The sequence below is a fragment of the Camellia sinensis genome, chromosome 6 (genome assembly GCF_055761805.1).
Source record: "Camellia sinensis isolate YWXY chromosome 6, ASM5576180v1, whole genome shotgun sequence".
Lineage (NCBI taxonomy): Eukaryota > Viridiplantae > Streptophyta > Magnoliopsida > Ericales > Theaceae > Camellia > Camellia sinensis.
Window position 1 is genome coordinate 107,604,351 of NC_138966.1, and position 23,098 is coordinate 107,627,448.

The window sequence follows — 23,098 nt, forward strand, 5'->3', positions numbered from 1 at the left end:
TTGGATCATATGACCCATATCCCGAATGATTATAACATCTAAAACAGTAGATAAGATAACCATCTAGTCACAAGCAGTGGAAATCTTCAAGGTGTGGTTTCCTATATACTGAAAGATTAATCGATCAATTTTAACATAGTAGGCTCACAGTTTCCAAATTGATACATTATAATCCAAAAAATTAGTACCAAAAACCATGCCCTAATAACACAAATTCCAAAAACCAACCCTCAGAATCCTTGTTTGAACTTGAGAATATTTAGCAAAATATCAACAATTCAAGTGCAATACTAAATCATATATGCTGATAATGAAAGGGACCAAAAATTAGAGGGTTTTACCTGAAAGACACAACAGGGCCAACCTCCTCGCAGATTTGTATTAGCTGCTCTTCAGTGGCATCATAGGGTATATTCCCAACTGCCACAAAATTGAACCAAACAAACATGAGGAAATAAGTTAGGGTTTAATTGGCGGTGGCAAGAATAAAAAGGATGCATTTTTTTTTTTCCCTATTCTTTTTTCTTACGATTTCTCACTAACCAAACAGAAGATTCAGTGATTAATCTAAGAATGAATCAGAAATAGAGAGAAAGAGGGGGTGAGTTAGGGGAGAAGGAACCAAAAACGCAGCGATGCTGAGAAGTGGCCATGAATTAATCAGAAGAAGGCGAAGCTCAGAGTCAGCTTCATCTTCATCTTCTTCCTCCTCTGCATCGTTCTCTTCTTTACTTGTTCTTTATAGACTATTGGCTTTATCAGTGGTCGTTCAAAGTATCATTCACAGGCTTTCAGGACCGATATATATATGTATAAGAGAGAGAGAGAGAGAGAGACATAAAGTAGGATTTACATGTGCAGAGACAAAAGAGTTCGGTGTGTGTTCGTTTTCACGGCGACGACTCGAACTTGTCCGATCTAAAATATGTGCTACAAATTCCCTTTTTTAGCGTGTTTTTCATTTGGGTAAGTTACAAATTCATTTTTACTTAAAATACCATCGATATATTTGGTTTGAGTTTTTTAGATCAAGTTTTTTAGGAATTGAATTTTTTAATTTTCATATTTTTTTGTTTTTAATGAATATTTTTAAAATTTTAAATTGTTTTTTTAATTTTTTAGATGCACCTTACTTAGATGTATCTAAAAAATAAAAAAATTGTAAAAAAATATTTTAAAAAATTAATAAATACATAAAAATACAAAATATATACTGAATTCTTATATTTTTTTATATTTTTTTATATTTTTGATATTTAGTAAATTTTTAAAAGCTTTTTTTCACAAATTTTTTACTTTTTAAGTATATTTATGTTAGGTATGTCTAAAAAGTAAAAAAAAATTACTTAAAATATTAAAAAAATTCAATAAAAACAAAAAAATATGAAAAAAAATAAAATAAAATTTTCTGAAAAGAGTTTTTAGAAAACTCTAACCAAGCATGACATGATTCTAAAAATTATATTATGTTCCTCAAGTTTCAAATTACATAACATATTAATATTTTTATTAATAAACCATAACATCAATTAATAATTTTTAATGGGACTCGACCCTCTCTAGTTTTGTGTTTTAACTAAATAGTCCAATCAAAATAGTCCAATCAGGTCCATTGTGGGTCCAATTTGCGTTTGTCTTGATAATTCAAACCGTTCAATGTGTAGGACTTATCGAATATTTTATTTTTGTAAAAAAATTACATTGATCAACTTGATCATATCATATATTTGTCAATAATTTATTTTTAAAATTATACTTACCGTTGACACAAATTTAATTTGATTAAGTGACTATAAATATCCAATCAATGTGATTTTTTCCATGATGAAATACTTGACGAACCCTGCATATTGAACGGTCTGAATTATCGATACAAACTCCATAGTGGGCCTTCGGACTAGAAAGAAGTCATTGCATTTTCAATGATACCAAAAATATATTTTAATTAATAATTCAAATAATTTTATACTTGTATAGGATAGTAGTTAAAAATTTTATTTTTTTATTAATTCTATTAAATAAATAATATTGACAATGGAGTATTTAATAGCGATCTCGGGTTTTTCCCTTTATGTACAGTATTCTGGACTTAAGTTCTACGGTTGAGTATTGTTGCATTTGTTTCATTTCCGTCATTTAATTCCTTATATTTGAATTTTAGGATGTATTGGGGAGGTTTGTATCAGGTTGGGAGTGTTTTGAAACAAATGGTTGCTGCCCAGATTTTGGTGTATCCGCTCGAGCGAGCTCTGTGTTTTAGATCCTTCGCTCGAGCCAGGGTTTTTTCGCTCGAGCGAGAGTTGGGTGATGCGTCTGGTGGCTCGAGCGAGAAGTCTTGCGCTCGAGCTTGCGTCTGCGTCTGGTTCTGGACCTGAAGGTTGCAATTCTTCGCTCAAGCGAGTGAGGTCTATGTTTTGGGTTTCTTCGCTCGAACGAACTTTTCTTCGCTCGAGCATGCTTCTGGGTTGCAGACCTGAAGTTTCGATTTGTTGGCTCGAGCGAGGTTTTTTTGTGTCTGGTCACTCGAGCGACCACTCCTTCGCTCGAGCGAGCCTCGAATATATCAGTTGGCAGCAACTTCTTCTTCTTCACTTCTTCATCTCATTTTTCTCTCAAACCCTATAACGGCTGCCTCTCTCTCTAAACTACCACTTCTCTCTACAAATCCATCTAGTTCTAGTGTGTTTCTATCCTAGTCCCTTTGTTAAAAGTGTGGAGCTTGGTATGAGCTACATTTCAATCCGAAAAGTTGTGGATTTGGAGCACTTTGAGTTTCACCTCTCTTCTCCTTTGAGCTCTGAAAATTGAGGTAGGGATAACCTACTCATTCTATGAGTTTTAACATTAATTTTAGTCATTTTGATTAGATGGTGTTGTTGGGTAATTTCGGAAAAAGTTAGGGTTTGATGTGTAATTTATAAAATGAGGTTTTCAAATGTTAAACTTCATGTGTACGTGAGACGTTGAAAAATGGGATCATTGTTGTTAAATTGATGAAATTGAACCATAGGGTTGATAATGGAAAAAGGGAAAATGCCCTAATTATGTTGAATAATTAATTTGGAGAAATGTGAAATTGGGTTGGAAATCATGAAATTGGATGGAATTGTAATTGAATAGTATGGATGGATTAATTTATCACCCACTTATGAAATTGTTGATTATTTATCTGTTCGATAAATTTATTATCTGTTTAGAGATAACTGCTTTGGGCTATCGGTGGAGGATAGCCTTGATTGTTATAGACATGGTATGATGATTAGGGAAAACTGAAACTAATCATATTGAATATGTCATTGAATATGACGGTTGGAATAATACAGCAAATGTGTGTATTGATTGATCATTATATATGATAAGTGTTTAAATACATTGTATATGTATATTGTTTGGGAAGAGATAGGGGATGTACTCCATGATTTGGGAGGAGATAAGGGATGGACTCTCAAACCTGTTTGGGAGGAGATAGGGGATGAACTCCACTGATACAGCAAATCTGTGTATCATTTGAAATATGGAAGTGTTGAAGTATGGAAGTGTTTTAATATGAGTTATATTCTCATGTGAATTGTGAAGTATGGAAGTATTTTAATATATGCTATAGTTTCATTGAATTGTTTGGCCAGGTTCTGAGCCATAATTATGAATCGAAACTGTATAAGTGAAGGAAACTGAAATGAAAAATTGATGTACTTGATGTTGAATTGAAAAAGGTTGTAAGTTGGTTTATAAGTGTTAACCATATATCAAATGCTATTGTTTTAGTTATTTCTCATACTTGGTTTAATATATCTCTACTAGGTATTGACTCACCTTATATGGGACATCATTTTCAGGTTTAGTTGATATGCCACCTCCAATGACATAGCTTGGGAGGCTTAGAGGCTGAAGATCCCTTTTTGTTGTTTACCTTTTTTGTGTATTACATGTAAATTCAAGCCGAGGGCTTAATGTGTATGAGTTAGTACTCTCTTTTTTTATAATCAAGTGTTGGCTTGGAAAGTTGTAAGCCCGTAGGGCATTTATTTTTATTGTCAACATGTAATACTTTTGTGTTAAATACTCTGATAAATAGATGTACATTTTATTCTCTTGAATATATTGTCAATTTCTTGTATCATGAATGTACGAATAATGGGTTTATTTTGAGGGTGTTACAATTTATAATTTTTGGAATCACAAGAAATAATTTGAATTTTAAAAAAATCTCAAAAAGTATATTTATAATTTACACATTTTATTATTATTATTATTGAAAAAAGTGGGACAATATTTACGAGTGAGTGGGGATAAAAAATAAAAAAAAATTAAAAATTAAATTAAATTAAAGTAGTGATTCTTTAGCATCGTCATTTTATTTCATTACACTTATTATTTTTAATTTTTTTAATTATACTTTTATCTATTAATAAAATTACTTGTCCCCATTTCCCTTTCTCATACGTTGAATGCTTTGTCATGATCAAAAACATTAATGATCACTATTAATTATGATTTTTTTTTTTGTTTTTATTTTTTGTCAAGATTGTAGAATATTTTAGTTTATTAATAAAATTAGATTATAACTAAATGGATCGTTGCTACTCTATCCATTCAAACTTTTAATCTTTCTCTCATCACATCTTAAGATATGACTACAAGACCACTAATTTAAATCCGAGATCCCACTATGAACTCTCCGGCTCCGTGCTGCGAGGGTGCGAAATCCGTTTTGTTCTCTAGCTACTACAAGTTCGGACTTGTGTCACGGTTCTGAATCTAATCTCACAAAGTGCAATATAAGACCGATAAATCACCAAAGAGTTCAAATCCGGCAAATCGTTTTAAAAAACTGATTTTAATAAAGAAGTGACAAACATGGACTGTTTTGCCAGATACAGAGTCGCCACCTAAATATTTTATTTTGGGGGAAATTTAGAAAACCCTGACTAGCACCTAAGGTCACGTGTCCATCATCACCAAAGTTGCCTCGGCTCGGGAACTTAGGTACGAGAGGGTAAGGTCATGCAATGAGCACCTCCGCTTGCTCGATCAAAGATCGGTCTGTACTAAGCATGATATTTTGTTTTTGAAAACACATGTGTTCTTATTCCGGTTATTAACCTAGAATTACTATGTGATGCGCACAACATACAAGTATAGACTAGATCGCCTAAGTTGGAACAAAACATTGCATATTCGTTTGTTTGAAAACGGTTTGAAGTTTGCTACTCGCAAGTAGGCTAAATCGGGGATTTGATGAATTGTCCCAATTTAAGCAATCCAACATTCACCCACAGGCATTCAGACAGTTATATCAAATAAACAGTTAGCCTCATGGCAAGCATGCTTTCATGGCAATCAATAACACACATGCAGTATGCTAAAGCGTAAACACTCACAGTAAACAGAGAACTAGTTAGAAATCATGCATGATCCTAGTTCATGTTAAGATGGCTAATGCAACACATGCAAAAATGCAACTAGGATAGGCTCAGCTATTCTAGAATGTCATGTGAAATACAACTTGATATATGTATTCAAATAGAATTGAAATACAATGTAGTTAGTATGATGCGCCGAGCCCGGTGCATGCAAGACAGATGAATGGATGCACGCATGCGAACATAAGGTATGCTAAACAAAATATGCCCTAGAACTAACCATCGTAAGCAGTTAAGTAAAAAGGAGAAAGAAATGGAGGTTGGAAGACATGCATCACACACACACGTGCACGCTTATTACAACAGTTGGCCCTCTCAACGGAGGGTTCGAATAATGAGCTAACTAGCTAATCTAAGCTAATTAAACTAATTATTACACAACGAAGCTAATTAACTAATCCTAGTTAACTAACTAGCTATTACAAAATAATTAAGCAACTAAACACATTAACTACTTAAGTACAAATCCAAAGCATAAACTAGCTAAGCAAATTAGCTAAACAGTAAAACAGAGCCTCAAAGGGAGAAGTATATGCATGCTCGGTCGCCTCGTTCGAAAATTCGTCACGATGCCCCAACTTGCCTCTGTTTGCAGTTGTTCTCAGAACCTTGCACCAAGCTCCAGAAAGCTTCTAACTCACCTTGGGGACCTGTGGGAGGGCTGCTGACCACCTAGGGGGGGCTTCCAGCCACTGGCCGATCACTTTTTGTTGCTGTAGACCAGAAAAAGTGGTCGGCCAGCTAGTTTTTCTGGCTGGCCGGCCAGTTTTTGCTGTACTTCTCCAATTTGCTGCAACAGAGAGTAAGAAAGGGCATGGCAATGTATTTGCAAGATATGTGTGTACAACCACCCTCCCTATCATTTCATAAGCTCAAGGGAGTGTGGTCCTTAACCCTCGGGCTACCAATCACGCATCTTGATGCATGATGGCTGAGAAGCCAAATTGCACAATTCCATATGAAATGAATGCACAAATAAACACATAAACCTTGAACTCTATCATGCTTGATCAAGAGCGTCGGCGACCGGGAATTAAGGCACGTTTCATCACTTCAAGTATGAAACGCCCCTCGTTTCCCGTGTTTGGACTAACACCCTATCCAAACACAATGCAACAACAAGCATGCAAACATGTAATGCAACCCAAGCATGCAAACATGCAATGCAACATGACATACACAATGCAATGTAACAACCTAGCATACGCAATACAATGAACATGGCATACACAATGTAATGAACAACATGGCATACTCAATGCGATATAACAACCTAGCATATGCAATGCAAAGAACATGGCATACACAATGCAATGAACAACATGGCATACGCAATGCGATGTAACAACATGGCATACTCAATGCAATGTAACTACCTAGCATACACAATGCAAAGAACATAAGCATGCACAATGCAAATAAGGTGTTCAATGGACTTAAACCAAAAATGGACAGACCTCAGTCATGCCCAAATCAGTGGCCATAATGATTAAACTAAGGCACGAAGAGCATATACAAGCATGCACATGCAAAGGCCCATTGACCGGGCATAAGAGCACAACTCTCAAGAGTGCTTAAAGAGTGACAAATGTGGGAGTGTAACAACACCACATGCTCTGAAATAAGGTATGAAATGATGCCAAATCATTCAAACAACACAAGTATAGCATACTAGAGTCCTTAAGACATAAAGCTAATAAATAGGACTACAAAGGGGACATGCAATACATGGCACAAAAACATGAACCAATCATGGATAGAGCTTAAGTAGGTCTAAACAAAGACCAAATCATGCTAAGATGGGGGCTCAAAGGTCAAGGCAAGATGGCATGCACACTAGGCCATAAACAAGGCAACAAATGCACAACCCTTAGAGGCACTCAAAGGGTGAATGAAGTGGGAACATGGCAATGCTATAAGCTCTGAAATGTCATGTTAAAGGATGTCAAATCATGTACACAACACAAATGAAGCATGCTATGGTACCCAAAGCTTAAAACTAGCATAGGCATTTGTACTATAGCTATACAAAACATGAAGCATGTGGTAAAGGCAACCCAAAACAGTTCTAGAACATGTCAAAATGATCCTAAAACATGTATGGAAGGAAGCCAAAACAAGCTAGCATGAAGGACATAAGGCATGATGAATGCAAGGTAAATAAGGTGGATTACACTACACCTACCAAGACCAAGCATGAGATGGCTTCGCCAACAAAAATCAGAGTTATATCATGGCAAAATAACCCAAAAAACACACTGAAATGATAGCTCGCAAGCTTAGGCATGAAGGCATACACAATGACCCATGTTTAAGGCATAAAGGGTAAACCCTCTAACGCATTGAATAAGTGAAAAAATGTAAATGTATGACCATGAAATATGCATTGAAATATCATAACAAATGATGCCAAATCATTAAAATAGTCCAAGTAATGCATGCTAGTGGACTTGACACAAAAAGCCAACAAGCTAGAATGCACTATAGCTATACAAAGCATGGCATGCATGACCAAAAAAACACAAATCAGAGCTAGAGCATGCTAAAACATGGATAAAAAATTCTTAGAGTTAAGCCAAAAGCCTGCTAGAATGATAGTCTAAAGCATGATACACATTAGGCCAGTTCATGGAATTGCACTACAAGTGCGTGGATCATGCAAGGGGCTATTAAATCAAACCTTAACAGAGGTATAACATGGTAAAACAATACCAAGAACATGCTGAAATGGACTCAAAATAAGCTAGAATGGCATGCTACTTCATGAAACATACAAGAGTAGTTTGGGAAATTTACACTACAAGTGTATAAGGCATGCATGAGGTGACAAAACCAAGTGAAAACAGTGGTATGTCATACTGAAATAACCCCAAATACATGCTAAGACATGGCCAGCATAAGCTTAACAAACATGCTCAAACATGAGGCATTCAAAGCAAGCATAGAAGACACAAAGAGAGGGGATGTCCCCCTCCTATTTGGGACCTTAAAACATCATTTCCACCACTGAAATTCCTTTGGAATTCATTGGTAGAAAGGTCATGCAAAGGCTAAAACAAGAGCCAAAATGGATGTCTCAAAACAAGGCCTAACAAGGCCTAAGAGGGGGTAGACCACCTCCAACACAAAAGTGACCTTAAACAAACATTTTAAGCATGCAAAGACAGAACTTTTTGTAGCTAAGGTGTCGTTTGGTAACACTTACGTTTTCAGTTTTCTGTTTATATTTACAAAAATTTAAAAAACTCAAATAAAAACTTGTTTGGTAAAATTTTTGATTTATAAATCAGTAATCTCAGTTTATAAATTTTGCCAAAAAATAAAAACACAAAAAATGTGTTTCCATTTTGAGTTTTCAATTTTTTTTTACCCCCAAACACTAGCCACCATCCGCCACTATTTTCCACCACCACCCACCCTCCACCACCTGCCACCCACCACCCACCCACCTGCCACCCTCGCCACCATTACCCACCCACTCGCCACCACTACCCACCCCTCGCTACCACCACCACCACCCACCACCCGCCACCCGCCACCACCATCCACCGCCCGCCACCACCACCCGCTACCTACTTGCCACCACCACTCACCACCCACCTGCCACCACCATCCACCACCTGCCACCACCCGCCACCCGCCACCCACCATCCACCACCACCCACTCGCTACCACCTACCACCCACCACCACCCACCACCACTCGCCATCTGCCACTTACCTGCCACCAGCACCTACCACCTGCCACTACCACCCACTCGCTACCACCCACCACCCGCCACCGTCACCCACCCACCTACCATCACCACCCACCCGCCATCCGCCACCCACCTACCACCACCACCCATCATTCGCCACCACCACCACCACCACCCACTCGCTACCACCCACCACCCTCCACTGTCACCCACCCACCCGCTACCGTCACCCACCCACCCATCACCACCGCCACCTAGCCGCCACCACCACCACCCACCCGCCACTACCCACCACCACCCGCCATTCGCCACCCACCTGCCGCCGCCACCCGCCACCCGCCACCGCCACCGCCACCACCCACCACCACCACCACTCACTCGCTACCACCCACCACCTGCTACCGCCATCCACCCATCCAACACCACCACCCACCCACCCGCTACCACCAGTTACCCACCACCCACCGTCACAACTTTCCACCACCGTTTTCCACCGCCACTTGCCATTTCTCACTATTTTTTAAATTTTTTAAATTTTTTAAACATTTTGTCAATTACCAAACACGTTTGTAGTTTATCTTTTTCTAAAAATAAACAAAAAATAAACAAAAACCAGTTTATAAAATTTTTATAAATATAAACTGAAAACGTAAACGTTACCAAACATACCCTAAGAGTTAAGCTTAAATCAGCATGCAAATAAGTCCAAAAGCTTAAGCAAAGATAAGGGTTTTAAGGGTTAGCAACTCACCCTTGAAGAACACCTTCAAAACCACAACTCCAGCAGCTTTTTCTAACCAAAACCAGTCTAAAAACTCCAAAACAAACCTCAAGAAACCTCAGCAACAAAAGGATAGTGTTTAAGTGTGTGTTTGTGTGTTAAAGTGTGATAAAACTACACTTTTGAAGCACAAAATGAAGAACAAGAGCAAGATGGAGACAAATGTGTATGTATCACTCTCAAGCCCTAAAATTTGAACCTAGAGGAGGGAGGGGGAGATTCTCTTATATAGAGAACAAAAGTGTAAGCTTGTTGGACAAGCTTAGGGTCCAAGGCCATCCCTCCATACACGTTTGTGGAGGATGGTTTTAGTGCCTTCCAGCTGTGATAGCTGGATGAAAATATCTCCAAAAAGGTCAAGTGGTCGGCTAGCTACTTGAAGTGGTCGGCTGACCACCACAAGTGGTCTCCCAAGACAAAAAGTGGTTGGCCATGGTGGAAGAAAGTCAGCAGCATGAAAGAAAGCTAAATGTGTGGTGGCCGACCACTTTTGAGGGTCCAAAGACCAAGAAGACCAGTTTTATGAAAGAAAACTGGCTGGTGGGGAGGAAAGTGGTCTCCAAGGGGAAGAACTGGTCTCCCACCCTTGTATCACCTTCCAAACAAGGAAAACAAGGTTTGTACCAAAAACAAACCAAAAAGGATGCAAGACGAAAGTTCGGGAGGCAAAGCGCGCAGCCAGGAGCCTCGAAAACTAGTCTACGGGCATCAAAAGTGGTCTCCCAGACCCCAGTGTCCCTCTAGGTAGAGGCAACAAGGTGTGGTTCAAAAATCACGCCAAACGGAGAACGTTAAGCGGTCCTGAGACAAGGCGCGCGGCCGAAGACTCCAAAAACCGAAAACTAGTCTCCAAGCGCGAAAAGTGGTCTACGACCGCAAAAAGTGGTCTACGACCACAAAAGGATGGTCTACAAGACCACCCTCTCCCTACAGGCAAGGAAAACAAGGCTTGGTCCGCAAACCGAGCTGAAGCACAAAGAGTTCAAAGGCCTGGAGGAGAGGCTTTCAGCCAAAACTCCGGAAACTCAAAACAAGCACTATCACCGAATGCTCAAATGATGACGTCTGAGTCTTAAGGTCGATCAAAAATTGGGTGTCTACACTACCAGGGTCTCATTAATGGCTGATGTATGGATGCAATAACTTTGCAGATCTTTATCTGCTTACGTGGCTGGTTCCCTACTTGACAAGTGTTTAGATGCCATTTGTCACGACCCAAACCCGCCCCTATAGGTTTAGTATCGCAACCGGCCAGTAATCCTTGGATTACCAAAGGCCTCATGACAGATTAATATATAGATAGGGGTTGTAGAAGCAAATATGCGAAATAGACAAGGTCCAATGAGCTGTGATAACATACATGAGATAGGATAGCTTGAAACTTTTTATAAAATGTGAGCGAAGTCAACACACACAATATATACACGACACATTTAGGCGTACATGACAAAAATCTCGCCCACAACTTAACAAACAAACATAGTCTAATACAGATTATAAAAACAACCACAAGACCAAACTTCTTCAGAAACCTCCTCGGGAGACGCAAAGGTTGGCTGACAAAACTGAAATGTGGGCCGTCAACTTTGGCCCTGATCACGTACCGGCTCACCTACATACATAATATAAACAATGAGCGGAAGCCCAGTGAATAATAACAGAGTAAAGGGTTTTAGTGAATGATATCCATATCAAATTCAGAAATCATAATTCAGATTCGTAACAGATTCATGTTTATATTCATATTCATATTTTTGTTCAAATCATATACAGAAATCAGAGTTCATGCTTAATCATACGTGGTACATTCATTAGCGCTAACAGAGCAGATACAAAACAGATGCAGAACATATGGTGGTTATAAATAACCAGTTCCATAAAGGAACCTCCGGATCCAGGTAACAAAAAATAAACATGCTGAGCTCCATAATGGAGCCTTCGGTACGGGTAACAGATGACAGACATAATAAGTTCTATAATGGAACCTCCGATACCGGGTAACAGCTAACAGACATCACATGATGCTAAGGATGCCATGAATACATTGTCAGAAATTGAACAATCATTCATTATATAGAACATAGCATTTCAGAAAACAGATCTTATCTTATCATACAGAAAGTAGATAAAGTTGAAATAGCTTTACTAAGTTATTACTTACAGTTGGCTTCAGGTACAGACAGACAGAGCAGACTAATCAACGGTTTATGGCATGTGACCTACACAAACATATAACAAACGCACACTTGAAACATACATTCAAAACGCACACAACTTACTTTATTTGTTCTTAGTGTGTTTCTAGCCTTTAACCTCATTATGGAGTCTTAATCATGACCTAGGAATGCCTAGGATAGAATGAAGATGCGAAAATGCACTTGAAAACATTTTCCCAAACTTGCTGAAAACAGGGTCCATGCTCGAGCGTGGCTTTCCTCGCTCGAGCGGACATACAAAAAATGAAGGTTCGTTCGAGCATGACTTCCCTCGCTCGAGCAGACTGTAAATTTTAACAAAAGTACTAGATGCATGGATTTCACGCTTGACGAACGCTCGACCTCTGCTCGAGCGTGAGACTCAGACCTTCGCTCAAGCGGACTGTAAAACATACGAACTTCTGAGTACATGCATTTCATGCTCGAGCATAACTCACGTCGCTCGAGCGGAAATGTACGTACTCAGAGTTCTCGCTCGAGCGTGAAGTCCCCTGCTCGAGCGTGGATCAAATTTCTAGAATTTCCAGATTTGATCTTCAAGTTCAAACTCAAACATTAAAGCATCAAACTTCATTTTTCTGGGCCAAAACTTGAGAAAACACTTAGAAACTCATAAAACAACATGTTTAAAGGATCATTTCAAGAAAGCATGGCCCAATGACATGCCAATTGTACAAAATTCAACTTAAATTCAAGAATAAGCCAAGAACATGACATGCATGCAATTCTTTGAACCAAAGCTTCTCAAAACATGATCAACTGTTACCAAACAACATAAAACTTGATATTTTCTCACAATCAAAGCGAATTCAAGACATGCATGAGGGAATCTCCAAAACGAAGCTAGAATTATGACATGCATGCAAGAATTCTTTGGAAAAACACCCTCAAATGCCATGGATTATATATGCATGTATGCATTGAGCTTCAATTCTTCAATCTTAGCTTAATTGTACACCTAACTCTCTTGAATTCATATACTAATTGTCTTAAGTACAAAGTTTAGGAGTATAGTTCTTACCTAAGGTTGAATGCAAGTGTGATCCCAACTCAATGCCTCAAATTGTCTTTAATTTCCTAGCCAATTCTTTGTTTGAGCTCAATTTCTCTCTACTCTCCCTTTTCTCACGTTTTTTTTTTTTTTTTTTTTTTTTTTTGTAGAATAAGCTCAAAGGTGTATGCAAATGGATAAGAAGAGGTGAGTGGGCTCATAAAAGAAATGGTGTTTAATTAGTTTAAGTCATAGACAATTAAGTGGGATTAAATTAATCTTATTTAATCATTCCGAAACGAATTTTAATTAAACCTACCATAAAATCCTATAAATTCTAATAACACATAATTCAAATCAATTTCTGTATCGGATGCCGATAAGACCTTCAATTCGCAAATTGAAACTAAGACACGAACAGATCTTTCTACGCAAAACAGATATAAACACAGATAGTACCACACACACACATGCAAATTAATTCAGAATTCCTCATTAATTACTGTTAGGCATAATTAATCATGGATTAATGTTAATCATGAGTCAGGGTTGTTACACCATTGGTCCCTAGTTCAACATTGGGTTCTCAAGGGTGTTGAGCTTTAGTACTTGAACCGTGAATTGGGCTCTAAGTCGTGGGCCAGAACCTTTTATGGGCCCACTGATATCAGTAGTCCCTTATTCTCAAGCGCAATTTTAGTCCAACGAAAGGAATAAGAAGGAAAATGGGAAGGGTCCTTCCAAGCCAAGAGGGATGACCAGCTGTGGAGGTGGCCGAACTGAAGGACCGACCGAAAAGAGGGCTGATCGCAAAAGGAGCTAAGCGAGAAGATCGACCAAGCGAATGGTCGACCGCGAGGGAAGGCCGAGCAAGAGGACTGACCATGAGGAGGACCGACCGCGAAGGGGGCCGAGCGAGAAGATCGACCGAGAGGAGGGCCGATTGTGAAGGGAGCCGAGCGAGAGGATTGACCAAGAAGAAGGCTAACCACGAGGGGGGACCAAGCAAGAAGATCGACCGAGAGGAAAGCTGACCGCGAGGGGAGGCTGAGCAAGAGGGCCAACCGAGAGGAATCCGAAGAGGTAGTGACAGCGCGCAGGGTTCAAGGAGCGATGATGCACGTGATGATTTGAAGTGGAATAGATGGGGAAGAGGAAGAGGGCGATGAATCGTGGCTGTACACGTGGGGTGATCATCTAAACCAGTGGTAAGGGAAATGATGCGTTAGCAGGAAGCGAAAGGTTAGGGTTAGGATAGGTTGTGGAAAAAACGGGGGTTGTAACTTTGGAAATTTTCAAACTAGCGAGTTTTAACCTTGATCCTTGGAAAATAGGCAAACTATGGGCATTTGGAGTTATTCGTTTTACATATCTCATTGCAAGAAACCAACACATCCCAGACTTGACCCCGTTCATTTTGTTTGACACTCCCCTCCAACAGTTTGCGAACTTCCTCGCGCATACGTCCGAAGCAATACACAGAAATGTAAAAGAGATGGCTTAAAACAAAACGCCAGCTATGAGGTTAGAGGCGCTAGGTGAGGATGATGCGATGGAGTTGGCGGAGCAATATAGGACATAGAGGTGGGAGGAAAAAGTAGCGAAATAAGCAGTGCGACCTCATCCGTCCATAATGATCGTGGCGGTGAGGCCGATTAGCCAAGTGGGACCTGACCACTAGCACACCAAGGCCGACAAATTGACGTTTAAGGTAGAGGAGTTAGAGGAGATGCGTAAGAAATACCAGATTCCAGCGGTGATAGAGTTGAAATTACTGGCGTCGAAGGAGAGGGCATCGGATGCACGTCCGATGGAGTTTACACTATATGAGAAGGCATTGCGGCCGGGGGGGGTCTGAGGTTACTACTCCCACAAATAGTGGTAGACGTGTTGAATCGGTTGGAGGTGGCGCCAGGTTAACTTATGCCTAATACATGGAAAATATTATTGGCCTGCACGATCGTATGACCATGGGCGACCATGGGAGTAACGATGACAGTGGATGAGTTCTTTTCTTGTTATAAGGCCTTTGGTCAACAAGAAACATTGGTGACCTTGTAGACGGTGGCGGGTAGAGGATTAGTGGCGGGTTTGCCATTGTCGGTGAAGGGGTGGAGACCAAGGTGGTTTTATGTATCGGTGAATGGCGGTAGGGGGTGCGTACAATGTGGAAAATTCCTATTAAGTCGGTGAAGCCAAGGTTGGAGGCAGAGGCGGAGAATAGGGTTAAACGAGTGAAGGAGTTGAGGGAGAAAGAGGGCTTAAAGTGGGATGACCTTACCCAGCCTTCAACCATGTTTGCCTTGAATTTGGGGCCACAGCCGACGGAAGAGGACCCTGCACCGGAAGAGTTGGAGGCGAGAAGGAAGATGCAGGAGGCAGAGAAGAAAAAGATGTTCGCCAACGAGGATAAATATAAAGAATCAAAGTTAGGCTGTGCGCCAAAGCTGGTCATAAAGGAGCGAATCCAACCACGCCCCAAGCCGCTGGGAGAGAAGGACTTGACCGATTTTGCACCGCTGCCACCGCCAATGAATCCACTGAAGGAGATGAGCAAAAAGAAGGTGGAGGCGGTGTTGAAAAAAAAGAAGAAAATGAGGGCAGCTACAGAGGAGAGTGAGGGAGGGCCAGTGTTGAAGAAGGCGAAGGAGGGGATAGCAGAGGTATCCTCAGAAGTAGAGGTGGGGGAGACTAAGATTGGGGTGGGAGAGGCCAAGCACTCAAGTGGCCAAGTGGTGAGTGGAACGGCCGAGCAAGAACAAATGGCAGGAGGCGAACGGTTGGAAAACCATTCGTCCAAGGATGTGCCTGTACAACAAGTGTCCCCAAGTCCAGGGGTAGGGAGTGGGCGAGCGAACAGAGCGGAGATGAGCCCGCGTTGAAGACCGTCACGTATCATGTTCGTGCGGCTGGCGGTCATTCGGCGACAGAAGGAGGCGAAGCTAGGGTCACCGCAGATCATCTCTTAGGGGTTGTGGAGGACGCGACCGTGTGGAGGATGGCACAATTTACAGAGGCGACCTCCTGAGAGGGTTCTGTTCGACGCAGATGGAAGCAACGACCTTGGCGACAGCCCTGCTAAATAAGGCAGCGCGGGCAAAGGTGGATATAAAGCCGCTGAAGGCCCGGTCGGAAGGAGTGAAGGCACAATTGCAAAACTTAAGGGTGGAGACGACGGGCTAGAGAAAAGCAACATGAAGTGCCTGCGCAAAGGGCCTGGACTATGCGCAAAGGGCAAAAAAGATGGAAGTATTAGCGGTTGTGCAGAGTTACTTGGCAGAACGCGCTAGAATAGACCAAACCGAGGTTGCCTCTGAGCTTACCGTTACCAAATTGAAACTGGAAGTGGTGCGCCACAAGGCGGTATCACTAGAGTTTGAGTTGGCGGACGAGCGGAGGAAAGTAGGCGAAGTCTAGGAAGCCTGCAACACTGCCAAGGAAAGGTTAGAAAAGGCCCTCACCAACAATGAAGAGCTGCGCGACCAGGCCCTAAAAGACAAAGAATAAGCAGATGGGCGCATCGCGGAGTTAGAGAAGACCCTGAGAAAAAAAAGGACCAAAATGGCCTCTAAGAGGACAGCGTATCCGGACCTGTACGCGGCGGCGGCGGATCAGTTGAAGGGGTTTGCTGAATTCCAGATGGCCATCGACACAACGATCACGAGGATTTTGGCCAAGGAGGGTGTAGGGGGTGCTAGGCCATCAGGAGTGGTTGTTGCTGGTAGGACCAAAAAAGAAGTAATCTGGGGTTTTCAGCGGTCAGACTTCTATAAGCACGAAATGAGCCAGTACTAGAACAACGGCTGGATGAGGTTCAAATATAAGGTACAGGAGCTGTTCCCAGATGTGGACTTCAGTCTGGTGAAAGTAGGAGAGGATGATGTCGCCCAGACTCCCCTAGATGAGGGGGTGAAAGAGAAAGATCTATCGTCCAACGAAATGGAGTGAGGGCTGGGTGTTTTTCCTTTGTCTTTGTTTTTGTTTTTTTGCTTTTGTTTTTGTTTTTGTTTTTGTTTTTGTTTTTTTTTGTAATGAAGTGAATGTGGTTTCTGTAATAAAGTGTATGGTGGTGCAAATTGTTAATAAATAAAGGTACCAGTTCTGTAACGGTTTTTTTTTTTTTTTTGTGAATGGTAAAATTGTTAATAAAGTGTATGAATGGTAAAATTGGATAAGTAATCTAACTTAGGTAAAATGACCTAGGATAAGAATGAACTTAGATTTAACTAAGAAGTGGCACTGTGTACAACTCAATCTGGCTGGGTTTTTCACGTTCAGTCTGGCTGAGGCTTGGAGGGCTCAATCTGGCTGAGACTAGGCCTAACTCAGTCTGGCTGAGCTCTTCATGCCCAGTCTGTCAAAGACTTGGAGGGCTTAGGCTGACTGAGACTAGGTTTAACTCAGTCTGGCTGAGCTCTTCATGCTTAGTCTGGCTGAAGCTTGGAAGACTCAGTCTAGCTGAGGCTTGGCTTAATTCAGTCTGGTTGAGGCTTGGAGGGCTCAGTCTAGCTGAGCTCTTCATGCTCAGTCTGACTGAGGCTTGGAGGGCTCAGTCTAGCTGAGTCTTGGCTTAACTTAGTTTGGCTGAGCTCTTCATGCTTAGTCTGCCTGAGGCTTGGCTTAACTCAGTCTGGTTGAGCTCTTCATGCTCAGTCTGGCTGAGGCTTTGAGGGCTCAATCTGGTTGAGAGTCACCCAAAACTTGACATTAAAGCATAACACAGATAACGGGGATGTTAAATTGTTGTCATTAAGGCACAGTCTGTCAATCACAAATTTACAGCGTGTATGGAAAGGGCAAAAATGAACTAGTGTTCAAAGCGGCAAAATAAAACATACAACAATTGAATGATACAAAAGCGGGAGACGCAATTTTACTGGAAATAGTGTTTCAAATGCTTAACATTCCATGGATGGGGGAGCTCTCGACTTTCCATATCTTGGAGACGGTAAGTACCTGGGTGGGGTCTGGCCTTGACAATGTAAGGTCTTTCCCATTTGGCTGTTAGCTTGCCCTCGGTCGGATTTTTAGTGGCAAGGGTTGCTTCACACAAGACTAGGTCTCCCACTGTGAACACCCCAGGTCAGACTCTGCGGTTATAATGTGTTCTCATTCTCTGCTGATATGATGCCTGCCTAACAGCAGTTGTCTCTCAGAGCTCTTCAACTAGGTCCAGATTAGCCCGACGCAACTCTTCGTTTAGTTCTGGATTCGAATGTAGATCCCGGGGGGTCAGCAAGCTGATTTCCACTGGGATGACTGCCTCGGCGCCATATGTTAGGCAAAAAAAGGTCTCCCCAATGGGGGTTCGAGTTATCGTCCGATAAGCCCAAAGTATGTTCGGTAATTCCTCAGCCTAGAGTTCTTTGGCGGCTTCCAACTTAGTCTTGATGATCTTCAGAAGGAAGTGGTTGGTGACTTCGACTTGCCTATTAGCTTGGGGATGGCCTAGAGAAAAGAAACATGGTTTAATGTTAAGCTCTTCACAGAGTTTCCTAAACTTGGCATTGTCGAATTGTTTTCCGTTGTCCGAGACAATGGCTTGGAGGATTTCAAATCGGCACACGATTGACTGCCAGATGAACCTGGTGGTGTTTCACTCAGTAATTGTATAAAGGGGTTCTGCTTCCACCCATTTGGTGAAGTAGTCAATGGCAACCACATCGAACTTGGTTTGGCCCCTACTAGTGGGTAAAAGACCGACTAAGTTGATGCCCCACTTAGCAAAGGGGTAGGGACTGCTGAGTGTAATCAATTCTATTAGTGGGGCATAGGGGATGTTAGCAAAGCGCTAGCATTTATCACACTTAAGCACAAATTCGCTGGCATCTTGATTGAGCGTAGGCCAGAAGTAACCGATGCAGAGGATTTTATGAACCATAGATCTTCTACCTAAATGGTTACCACAAATGCTCTTGTGTACTTTTCTTATCACATAGGTCGCTTAAGCAGGACTAAAACACTTGAGGTATGGGCGTGAGAATCCTCGTTTGTACAGTAGACCCCTGATGATGATATAATTAGACGATCGGACTCTGACTTTAGTGGCCTGTTATTTATCGTCCAGTAACTCCCCTCATGTAAAAAATGAAATGATGTCTCAGGCCCATGGGATAGGTTCATTCTGGAGGAAGTGGATCTCCTGTGGGCTTGGCGAAGTCACTGGATGGGTCAGGTATTCAATGCGGATGCCATGACTGAAGTCTGATTAGTCGGTTGAGGCAAATTGAGCTATTTCGTCTGCCTGGGAGTTTTATGACTTAGACTGTGCCTTCAGTAGTTTGTCGAGCTCAGTGGCGATAAGGGTATTACGTTTCTGGATGGAAAATGCACTGCCTCCGGCGGAAAGGTCGAAAATGGGCCTCAATACTAAGACGATGAGTAATGAAAGAGGGATCGATACCTGGCATGTTTGAGTGGGTCCAAGCGAAGACATCGTTGTGCTCCGCTAAGAGAGCTGTGAGGTCAGCCTTTGCCTGAGAAGATAGTTGAATGCCAATCTTAGCTATTTTGGTTGAATCGGTAAGATCGATAGGCACTTTGACAAGTTCCTCAACCGGTTCCCCCTGACTAACTCTTCCTCGTCTCTGACATCAAGGCCTTCAATGATCATAGCCTCCATCATTTTGACATCCTTTAGCGAGGCAACATAACACTCTCTAGCCATCGTTTGCTTGCCCCTCATTGTGCCAACCCCAAGGTCAGTCAAGAATTTCATGGCTAGATGATAGATAAAGGTGATAGCTTGGAAGGCGTTGAGAGCCGTGTGACCGAGGATGCTGTTATAAGCAGAAGGGCAGTCGACGATGAGGAAAGTGAGTAGTTTGGAGGTCTGCCGTGGATATTCTCCAATGGTGATGGGGAGATCGATGGAGCCTATAGAGGTCACCTGATCCCCGGTGAAGCCGACCAGTGGGGTTTGGAAAGGGGATAACTTTTTTCTCCTACCTTGAGTTGGCGATAGGCGTTCAGAAAGACAATGTTTGAAGAGTTGCCGTTGCCGACAAGGACCCGTCTGACTTTGTAGTTTGATAAGAGAGCGGAGATGACGAGGGGGTCATCGTGGGGGTAACGAATACCTGCACAGTTTGTCTCTATAAAGATGATTGGTTCAGACCATTGCTTAGGATGTTTGTAGGGGCGGTCCAGTGTTGTTACTTCCTTCTGTGCCGATTGAGATGGTCTGCCGCATGCGATCCTGCCGGCGATAACTCTAATCTCACCGACCGAGGAAGCAGGATTGCCTTGTGCTCGGGGTTATGGTGAGGCCCGGTCATTGTCTCGCTTAGGTTGTGCTGGTTGTCAGGGGGGAGTGTGTCGACGGTGGTCCCCCGGCGGGTCGATCATTTGCCTTTACAAGGGACGGGTTGCCATGAATCGACTAAGATGCCCGTGCCGTATCAGATTCTCTACTTGGTCTTTAAGGTTGACATATTCCTTAGTGTTGTGGCCGTAGTCTTGATGGAAACGACATTACTTGGATTGATCTCGCCAGTTGGAGGGAGATTGTGATGGTGGAGGCCATTTCAGGTTGTAGTCTTGTTGGATTTGGTTCAAGACATGCTCCATGGGTGAATTGAGAGGGGTGTATCATTCGAACCGACCGGTGGTCGGATAGGTGTCGATCAGTCTGCGCGGGCAGGTCGGTCAATATACTGAGGGGGTTGATGTGGATATTGGGAGGATCTGGGTTCGAGTTCTTTTCTTTTGTCCTTGGGGGGTGGGTTTTTGGAAGTGGAGTCTTGGCGGGCTGCCAAAAAGTCTTCGGCATTCATATATTTTTGAGCTTTGGAAAGGAGAGTGGCAATGGAGGTCGAAGGGTTTTTGGAAAGAGAGAAAAGGAAATCTGATGGGCGTGAACCAGCCATGAAGGCCATGAGGATGACCTTGTCGCCATTTTTCTCCACCTATAAGGCTTCGATATTGAAACGGGTAACAAAGCTGCACAACGACTCTCTTTCTGTCTGCAGGATATTGAGCAGTTGAGTCGCCGGACATCTCTGGTGTTGAGCACCGATGAAGTGGCTCATGAAGGAGTCACTTAGCTGTTGGAAAGTAATGACAGAGTCTGGCGGTAGCTGACTGAACCATAGTCGTGCCGACCCCTTAAGTGTCACGGGGAAAACTCGACACATGATTTCATCAAGAAAAGCATGAAGGATCATGAGGGTCCTGTAAGCCTCCAAATGGTCGACAGGGTCGGTTGTGCTGTCGAAGGTGTCGATCGATAGCATCTTGAACTTGGAGGGTAGGGGTTTGTTTCTGATGGAGGCGACAAATGGGGAGTTGGCTGTCGTGGAAGGTTACTCTGTATGTTCTGCATGACCTCTTGGGGCTAGAGTTTCATGGCTCGTAGTTCCGCGTCCCAAATAGGAACATTGTCTCCTCCGGAGTGTAGCGGAAGCTGAACACTACTGGCCTCTCCTTTAGGGTGTAATAACCCTGACCTCCGATTAATGCTAAACCATGATTATTTATGCCTAATAGTAATTTAGAAGGAATTCAGAATTAAATTGCATATGTATTGCATTATCCTTGTGTTTTTATCTGTTTGCCATAAAATGATCTGTTCATGTTTTGACTTTAAACTGCGAATTGAAAGCCTTACCGGCGACCGATTCAGAAATTGAGGAGTGTTTTATGCTAATTAGAATTTATGTGATTTTATGGTAAATTTAAGTGAAAATTGATTTGGTATGATTAAATTAGATTATATGATACTAAATTACATTAGTTCAAGTTAATTACATTATTGCCCTTGAGTGGGCCACTTTCTCATACATTGTTTAGAATTGATTCATACACCATTTTCAGCCTTTTCCTTGCCAAAACAGTGAAAGAGAGGGAGTGAGGTAGGAGATTGAATTCATCTAGAGATTTTGCTTGGAATATGGAGGAATTGTAGAAGGATTGCATAATTGAGCTTCCATTCTTGAAATTGAGGACTTGAGGTAGGAGACTCACCCTTTTGATTGAGAGTTTGAGTTGTTCTTGCATGATTCATGGTAAGGATAGTGATTTAAGGCATGAATTAGCTTAATATATTAAATTGAGTAGGAAATCATGCATGCATGTTCATATCTTAGCATTTTGAAGTGTCTTCATGGAAGTTCTTGCATGCAAGCCCATATTCTAGCCTTAGTCCATGAATTCATCATGATTTTGAGCTCAATCTTGCATTTGGTCATGTTTTAGAGCATTGGATTTAAAATGAACACTTGCATGTTAAGCTCTTGTTTTGTTCTTGAAGTTTTATTTGAAATTGTGTTTAATTGACTCACATTTGGGCTTTGATTTTACAAATTGATCTTTGAAACATCTTATACTATGAGTTTACAAGTGTTTTCCAGAAAATAGGCCCAAGAGGTCGAGTTTTGAGATGTTGAATGCTTGGTTTGAGCTTGGGAGGCAAATCTGGAAATTCCAGAATTTGACTTCCTCACTCGAGCGACCATCGTTTGTTTAGAGCTCCGCTTGAGCAAAGAACTGGTGGCTCAAGCGTAAATTGCAAGCTCTTAGGTTTTTGGTGCATGCAGATGCACGCTCGAGCGAAGAGCTGTGTCTCACGCTCGAGCGAGCATCGAGTGGGTATCGAGCGTAAAATTTCAACAACCAGTACTTTTGCATTTTTTACAGACCGCTCGAGTGAAGGAGTCTACGCTCGAGCGACCCCTCTGTTTTGACAAGCTCGCTCGAGCGACGGAAGCCACGCTCGAGCGAGACCCCTGTTTTCGGCAAGTTTTGAAAAATATTTTCCAAGGCATCTTTGCATCCTCATTCCATCCTAGGCATTCCTAGACCATGTTTAAGACTCTATAGTGAGGATTTAAGGTTAGAAACACACTAAGAACCAACGATGTAAGTTTTGTGCAATTAGAATGTGTGTTTCAAGTGTATGTCCGTTATGTGTTTTGTAGATCACGTTCCGCGTATCGTGTGATCAATCTGCTCCGTCTGTCTGTTTCAAGGCCAACTGTGAGTAATAATTTA

At 41.8% G+C, this 23,098-nt stretch overlaps 1 protein-coding gene across 3 annotated transcripts in view; it reads right to left on the bottom strand.

Annotated features, from left to right (window-relative positions):
* LOC114293088 (cleavage stimulating factor 64) overlaps positions 1 to 958 on the bottom strand; it is a 29,890-nt gene extending 28,932 nt beyond the window's left edge. For all 3 annotated transcript variants that reach the window (XM_082874398.1, XM_082874397.1, XM_082874399.1), the window contains exons 1-2: positions 623 to 958; positions 342 to 420 (exon numbers count right to left, since the gene is read on the bottom strand). In XM_082874398.1, coding sequence (XP_082730524.1) covers positions 342 to 420; positions 623 to 653 — 110 coding nt within the window. In that variant the 5' untranslated portion in view covers positions 654 to 958. The remainder of the gene's footprint in view (positions 1 to 341; positions 421 to 622) is intronic.
* Between the last annotated feature and the right edge of the window lie 22,140 nt (positions 959 to 23,098).